The sequence below is a fragment of the Terrapene carolina genome, unplaced genomic scaffold, assembly GCF_002925995.2.
Source record: "Terrapene carolina triunguis isolate 2854851 unplaced genomic scaffold, T_m_triunguis-2.0 Scaffold33723, whole genome shotgun sequence".
Lineage (NCBI taxonomy): Eukaryota > Metazoa > Chordata > Testudines > Emydidae > Terrapene > Terrapene triunguis.
In genome coordinates this window covers 2,645,073-2,653,208 of record NW_020698074.1, presented here as the reverse complement: position 1 = coordinate 2,653,208, position 8,136 = coordinate 2,645,073, and the positions used below count along the sequence as shown (strand labels likewise).

General features: G+C 38.6%; 1 protein-coding gene across 5 annotated transcripts in view; it reads left to right on the top strand.

Annotated features, from left to right (window-relative positions):
* The window catches only part of LOC112119315 (leucine-rich repeat flightless-interacting protein 2), a 120,379-nt gene that overhangs the window by 30,683 nt on the left and 81,560 nt on the right, over positions 1 to 8,136 (top strand). For all 5 annotated transcript variants that reach the window (XM_026663521.1, XM_029914225.1, XM_029914223.1 and 2 more), the window contains 2 exons: positions 3,192 to 3,245; positions 3,341 to 3,385. In XM_026663521.1, the coding sequence (XP_026519306.1) occupies positions 3,192 to 3,245; positions 3,341 to 3,385 (99 nt within the window). The remainder of the gene's footprint in view (positions 1 to 3,191; positions 3,246 to 3,340; positions 3,386 to 8,136) is intronic.

Sequence of the window (8,136 nt, the reverse complement as noted above, 5' to 3'; positions counted from 1 at the left end):
GAGGGGCAGAGGCAGCTTACTCTTGCATTCTGGACTCCAAACTTCCAGTTGATTCCAGTGGGACTTTGGGGTGAAAAAGAATGCAAGCCTGGTTCCTCTAAATGGGATGGCATGGAGATAAGAGTTGAATTATAGCACAGTGCTCCTCAGTCTGTTTACTTTTATTCAGCTGTATAATTAGAGAACTGTTTTCACAAATTTGTAGGCCTATCTTTGCTTTTCTAAAAGCAAAATTCAGATATGATGATTTGTTTTATGAAAAGTTCTTAATATGTAATGACCTGTATTAAGAAGATTAAAGTAAATCAGGTTCAAATATAATTTAGCAGAATGTAACTTCAAAGTATGAAAAACAGCAACATAATCAGGGATATTTTCAGCAATTCTATAGAGAAGTCTTATAGTTTTCAGAGCGTTAAATGTTCACAATTTTATGCTAACCCTTACAAATTGAGTTTATAGCTAGAAGGAATGATTTTTTCACTCCGAATTGCATGTAATCCATTTAACAAGAAAAACTGAAACGTGTTCAGGCATTTAACTTTTTAATATATTTCTTTAGAATAAGAAAAAAACCCTGCAGAACGTAAAGGTGTAAGAGCATGAACTTTGTTTTTTATTTTTGGATTGATTGTAACCTATTAATAAAAATTGCTATGCTATTAATGTTCAAAGAGTACTTCTCCAGATGCCATGTTGATTTTTTTTTTTCCAGTTTTTTACATGCTTAATAGCACTGAGATAATGCATGGGATGGGTTTTGGAGAGGAAAAGGAAGTTACCTTTATCAAGTTAGAAGAAATATTTTTTAAAACTTTGATTAGCTTCTAAATGTCAAACAATTTTGTAGGCTAGGGATTTACTCTATTTGATTGTTGGAATATTGTAACCATATCATTTGGCTTCTATGCATTGTAGTTTCAAAGTTGATTTACAAATTAAACATCACACTGACTTCATATCCTGCTGAAATTGCAACTGAATCAGTCTAATTTTACTTTGACTTTTATCTTGTCAATCCTCCACAAACTGTTTATTTAAAAAGCAGTTATCTCAGGGTCTAAGTGCTTATTATTCATTATTGTTTAATTTATTTGTTAGGGTTTGTCTTCACTGGAGAGTTAACTTGAGATATAACTCTAGTGCAACCTCACCAGGAGTCCCATCTCTATATACACAAATCCTTCAATTGAGTGTGGTGCTGCTATTAATGAGAGTTGCCTAACCTATCCAGGGGAATAGACTACATTTAGAGTTAGCACAGCTCACCAGCTGCTCATACAATCACTCTGTGCAGATCAAGTGTTTTGCAGTGTGGCCATTCACTTGAGTTAATTCTTCTCTAGTTAACCTAGCTCAAGTGTAGATAATCAAAGTTAACTCTGTGGTGATGACATAGCCTTAAACACCAACAGTGTACGTGTGCTGCCATACCAACTCCATTTTTGTTCCACTGTGTGATGGCCTGCCTTATCCTAAGAATTCAGTCTAGTCCAGTGGTCCCCAGCCTTTTCGGTGTGGCAGGCACCGGACGACGAGCTGCCGAGGACCGTGGCCACCGGACAAGCTGCCGCCGAAATGCCACCGTGAAGCGGCAACGTCAAGAGGCATCGCCACCGAAATGCTGCCAAAAATCCACTAGGCAGGCGCACATGGATGCCCCAGCGGGCGCCAGGGCGCCCGCGGGCACCGCGTTGGGGACCAATCTGCCTGTAGTAGACACTGCAGTGTTCACTAAGGCCTGTGATTGAGAGTGCTGACTACTTTACAGTTGCTTGCCATTTCTTGGTTATGTAGGTAGGATAGCCTTTTGTGATGGGTTATGTAGAGGTAAAAATTGCCACAGAATGCCCAAGCACATGTAGGGTAATGCACTCTGGAATATATTACTGCAGTGCTCAGGGAAAAGGAATGTTGGCCAACAGTTGCACAAGCATAGTTGGGGGAGTTTTTTTGTATACACCAAAATAAGTGTTATGAAGCCTTAAGGAGGGTGGCAACCATTTGGCTGCTTCCAAGGGCAGGCCACTGTTACCCACAAAGGTTACTTATCATGTATTATCCATTTTGAATGTGGGCACAAATCATTTTTGGAGTCAACCATGTGGTTGAAAACTTGGTTAAAAGTGTAGTATAAATGAGGGACCCTAAGTCCCAAACTATTATCACCTCTATGTACAGTCTAAATTAAAGGTGTTGCTGGAATGGACCCCTTCTTTACCCTATTGATAGGTGAGGTCTGACTGCTAGCACTTTATGACCTTTTGAGAGGTGGAAGACTGGAGAGGGCAAGAACATTTTTTTGAAGGACTTTTATTTTTTTTACAAGTGGGTCCAGTTCAAATGTGAAGTTTTATACTGAATGGTTTAAATTGAAACAGAATTTCATAGTGTATTTATTCCCTGTAACTCAGTAGTTCTCAAACTTTTGTACTGGTGACCCCTTTCACATAGCAAGCCTCTGAGTGTGACCCCCCGCCCCCTTATAAATTAAAACCACTGTTTTTACATATTTAACACCATTATAAATGCTGGAGGCAAAGCAGGGTTTGGGGTAGAGGCTGACAGCTCGTGACCCTCCCCCCCTTGTAATAACCTCGAGACCCCCTGAGGGGTCCTGACCCCCAGTTTGCAAACCCCTGCTGTAACTAAACATTTTTTATGTTTAAGATGCTTCTGGCAATTAAAACAATAGTTTTTTTCCTCTTTTATTTTTTGTTCCCAGTTTTCCCATAAAGGTTCCCTTATTTCCAGGTTATAGTAAACTCTCCCCAATCCTTCAGTAACTTTGGAATCAACTTTCACAATCTTGATTTGACAAACTTCTCTAGAGTGTAATTCTTGCGTTTCTTTTGTTTGTTTTTAGTCTTTAATGAGATTCTTCTTCATTTATTCTAGATATATCATATTTCTGCCCAACCAGCAAAAGATTGTCCATTTTTTACTTTTAATTAAATAATTCGTCACTTCAACTGCACTTTCTTAACAACATAGTGTGGTAGACATCTGCTTTAGAGTCAAAATGAAATGAAAGCAATGCTCATCTGACGTGAATTGATTCATTTGCTTCAGTTGATTTTCCAAACTCTTATCTGTGTGGAAAATAAGTACTGCATGCTCTTCTGTTTGCTTGCTTTTATTTTGTTCATCTTTTTTTCATTAAATAACTTTTTACATTTCTTCTTTCTCAGGAAGATTCAGAGAGAGCCAGGTATTCTCTCCGGTCTAGTCATCATTCCTATCTGGTTTGTGCTAATCTATAAACTCTCCCTTCTCCCTGTTAGGCTTTACTTTAACAAACCAACATTTAACTTCATTTTGCTTTCATTTTTGTTATCAGGGAGCGGATGACTTGGTGTCTGCTCGAAGTATTGGCAGTTATAGGGTTAGTACATAGTTTGTATGAACTTTGATACTACATGCAATTTCTCTGTTTTAATCAATATAAATGGGGTAGTGTGTTCACGTCAACATTTTAATTGTATCTTGTATCAATTTATAGGAATCTTTTTTTTAATAAATCTTTAAAATCTCATGGTGTTTGTACTATGAGACCTTGGTTCCCCCCTCCCCCGCCCCCAAAAACCCATATGTTTTTACTATAATTTAGTAGCTTAACATAATTAACTTAGTGTGAGTTTGGAAATAAGCCCCAAAACATAAGCAGTTCAGATATTGATTACATAGAATAATTTTACTTCCATTGGAAGCAAACTAAAAAAAATCACATACAGTAACTCCTCACTTTAAGTCATCCTGGTTAATGTTGTTTTGTTGTTACGTTGCTGATCAATTAGGGAACATACTCATTTAAACTTGTGCAATGCTCCACTCTTAGGTTGTTTGGCTGCTTGCTTTCTCCACAGCTAGCAGACCCTGTGGATCTGTGCCTTCCCCCTCCTCCTCCCCCCGCCCGCGGCAATCAGCTGGCTTGCGGTGTTTCGGGGGGAGGAGCGAGGACTCGGCATGCAGGCTCCCCCTCCCTCCCCTGCTGGCGGCAATCAGCTGGCTTGCGGCCTTTAGAAGGGAGGGGAGGGAGGGGGGAAGAGGGAGGACTCAGCGTGGGAAGTAAAAGGGGAGGAGATGGGGGGGAGAAGAGGCAGGTCAAGGATGGGGGCTTGGGGGAAGGGGGGAGTAGGCGGGCTGAGGGTTTAACTCCCCCCCCCGGTGCTTGCAGAGTAGGGGAAGCTGCCGCTGCTGCACAACATGCTTCTACTAGCCTACAGCACCTTCAGCCTCCTTGCCTGCCTCATCTCCAGTGCCAGTGGGCTGTGCCTGTGTAGGGTAAGGCAGGGGCACCTCCCAACTATAGTACTGTACTGTATGTACCATATGTTTGTAAACACACAGCACATGCACACTACTCCCCCTCCCCCCCCAACGTAGTATTAAATTGCTTGTTTAAAATTGTTTAAAATGTATATAATGCCTTTTGTCTGGCAAAAAAAAATTCCCTGGAACCTAACCCCCCCTCCCCCCATTTCCATGAATTCTTATGGGGAAATTGGATTTGCTTAACATCGTTTCACTTAGTCACATTTTTCAGGAACATAACTACAACGTTAAGTGAGGAGTTACTGTACTTAGTGTTAGGGTGGATTTGATCAAATTGATTTAAATCAGTGGTCAGGAAGACTCGATTTAATCATGTATTTCTACATAAAAGTGCATTCTTCTTGGTTGTTATAACCTTAATACATATTCTTCACAACTCAGAGGTATATATAGATTTCATTTTTAGAAGGTGTACACTGTACATTTTTAAGTGATTTATTTTGAAAACTTTTTAGATTAGTTTTACCACTGTATCAGAAAATGAATGATTGTTTGGTTATTTCATTTACCAAAGCAGATGTTTATGAAGTCATTGGGCGGTGAACTATCTCCATTTCAACAAGTTAATCATTAATATTTGGAGGATTTTCTTGCCATGCTGTATTAGGAGGAGAACATCACCAGACAGACATGTAAATTGTTGTATTTAAGTAAAACAACAAGGTTATGTATTCTGGATTTTTTTCTTCAACAGCAAACATACAATATTTTAACAAAACAAGCATATGAATTTTTGATTTTAATTAAACATTCAAGTTTTTCTTTGTTGCACTGTTTGCATTTTGCATGCATGCCTGTTTTACCCACAGGTAGAGGAACTTCATTAAAATATTCCCAAACTGGGTCTCTTTTACGGCCTGCTGCCATTATAGGTTTTCCCTTCTAGTGAGAGAATGGTATGGTAGATCTCAGATCAATGAAGGCTACACTCAGAAAGACCTCAAGACTTCTGGAATACGCTGCTCAAACAGTTTCACTTTTGTTTTCTACTGCCTGTCCCTCCCTTCTCACATTTATCTCCAGACGACTTCTCCTTGTCCAGATCTATTCCGCCCCCAACAATCTTCTATTCATTGAACTTTTTGCAACTTTGCACTTTTAGAGCGATGTAAGGGATTGACTCCGTGTACACAAATTTGCAGAGGGACAATAGGGTTGAGGTCTGTTATTTCTCACCTCTGTATATTATTTATGTATGTTTTCAAATAACATTTTTGCTGTGAACAAGCCTGTTATCTCTGGAGACTCAAATCCACAGTTTGCGAACTCCAAAACTAAGGATCTCTGATGGTATCTTCTAGACTGAGCCCCATTGGGTAGATAGAAAGATTAACCTAAATAATATATACAGAAGCCCCTGGAGCCTCATAGGATTGCCCTAATTCATGAACTAGTGGAACTCGTTTACAAAACTTTTCTTAAACATTACATGAGTTTGTCTCATACTATCGAATTAGAATCTATAATCCCTATTCCATGATGAGATATCTTTGAGCTATAATGTATCTATCTAAAACTATTTAAGTTTTTTCCTCAAAAGGCATTTTATCAAAGAAATCTGATTTAAATAAAAAAATCTGATTTTTTTTTTTTTGTAAATCATTGATTTTTATCCATCCTGGTGTTAGCACATGTACAGTACAACTTTAAATAGACAGTATTTAAAACTTAGGTCAAGTCATTGTACTTGAGCATCACATGTTCTTCTCCCAAACAAGTGCTGAGAATTATAAGCTTGCATAGTCATGTACATGTATGTTATCTGTACATTAAGATAATTCAAGCTGTGTCTGTAGCTGCTAGCACTCATCAGCTGTGCACTGAGGTCGGATTCGAAGCTGCTCTTGATAACTGCTTAGAATGCTTTGTTTAGGTGGTAGTGCTTTTGAAAGAAAAGTAGTTCTAAAAATGTTTCTCCTCGTTCCCTCGCCTCTTCCTTCTCTTCTCTTTGCTGCTTTTCTACCTTCTTTTTCTCCCCCTCCTCTTCCTTTCTCATTCATTCTTTGTTTCCCTTCCACTTCCCTCTCACCTTCTCTTCCTCTACCCTAAGGGCATGGCTACACTCGAAACTCCAAAGCGCTGCCGTGGGAGCGCTCCCGCAGCAGCGCTTTGAAGTGCGAGTGTGGTCGCGGCGCCAGCGCTGGGAGAGAGCTCTCCCAGCACTGCAGGTACTCCACCTCCCCGAGGGGATTAGCTTGGGGCACTGTTTACACTGGTGCTTTACAGCGCTGTAACTTGCTGTGCTCAGGGGGGTGTTTTTTCACACCCCTGAGTGAGAAAGTTGCAGCGCTGTAAAACCCAGTGTAGCCATAGCCTAAGAGTTGCTTCCCTCTCTTCTAGTTCTCTACTCACTTCTTACCGCTCAAATCTACTTCTTTACCCTTGCATTTTTCTCTCCTTCTTTCCTATGGTGGCTTTTCTTTCACACTTAAGAGAGGGATCTGTGTGGTGTTCCTATGTTCTGTTTTTGCACTGTTGCAGAAGTGGAGAACATGCATTCTTAAGTTACTTCATCATTCACTTTTAGCAGCAGCCCACCCAAAAGAGACTTGCAAGCTATTCTGTTCACTGGCGTCAGCTCCATAGAGAACAATTTTGTAATGATGGTGTGTGTGGCAGTTCACCAACATCTACAGCTCTTTTCCTTCAATCTGTTTCCATTTCCTTGACCATCCTTTCCCCCCAGTCTTATGACAGACTTCCCCCCAGACTCAGACAAAAGCAGGAAAGGGGCAGTGTTTAGAGCTGAAAATCAATTCTCCATCAGAGCATTTTGTATCTTAAAGAAATTTTTTTTGAGCTTTTCTTATATCCAGTAATACTGTGAAGATCCTTAAGTATGATTCACCTCAGTTGTAATATTAAATAAATTATTTATCTAATTATTAGCGTTTCTGTTTTCATCACTCTATAAGAGAGAAGAGTTCTAGAAAACTGAAAGAGGAACATTGTAATGTCAATATTAAGGGAGTGAAATGGCTAATTACAGACTAATGGTTAACTTGAATCTCAGTAAACTTTTTTAAAGCGACTTACTGTGTGGACAGAACTGGAACATAAGAAATTGTCAATGTGAGTTTACAAAGAACAGATCTTGTCAGAGAAAGTTGACATTTTTCAAAAATGACTAGAAGTTTACTACTGAGAAAGTGATAACTGTGTGGTAAATGGATTTTAGTCAAACATTTGATAAAGTATTGTTGCAATATACATTGATATACCTGTTTTCCATCAATTACTTATAATAGACATATGTATGTATATGTGTAAATGTAATTACATAAATTCTGTACAAAATAGGCTTGGCAGAATTTGATTTTTACTTTTCATAATTTCAACAGAACTGTTTTTAAACTGTTTTTCTAGTTTTATCCATTTGTGTTCATACTTGCTTAAAAGTCATAACTTTACGCATATTTTGTATTTTATTTTAATTTTCACAGTTGCAGGAAATTATGGGAGAGGGTCAGAGTATGGGGGGGTCAGACAATAATTATTTAACGATAGTAGATGTTGAGGCTTAAAAACTAAAGGTTTCTAACGATTAAAACTCAAATAGACAATATCACATGTCAAAATATACAAAGTAAATATCCCTAAATCAAAATCTAATAAGTTCCCAAGCAGCATTTTTCTTACTTTGCCTATCATTACATTTTTATTAATATTCATGGAAATATTTTTGTCTATTTTTGTGTGAACAATGAAATCAATGTTTAGTGACATGTACCGATAAAAATCTAATCCCTTTCACGCTTAAGAATAGTCAAGCTTGGTTCCTCAGTTAATGCAAACAACACT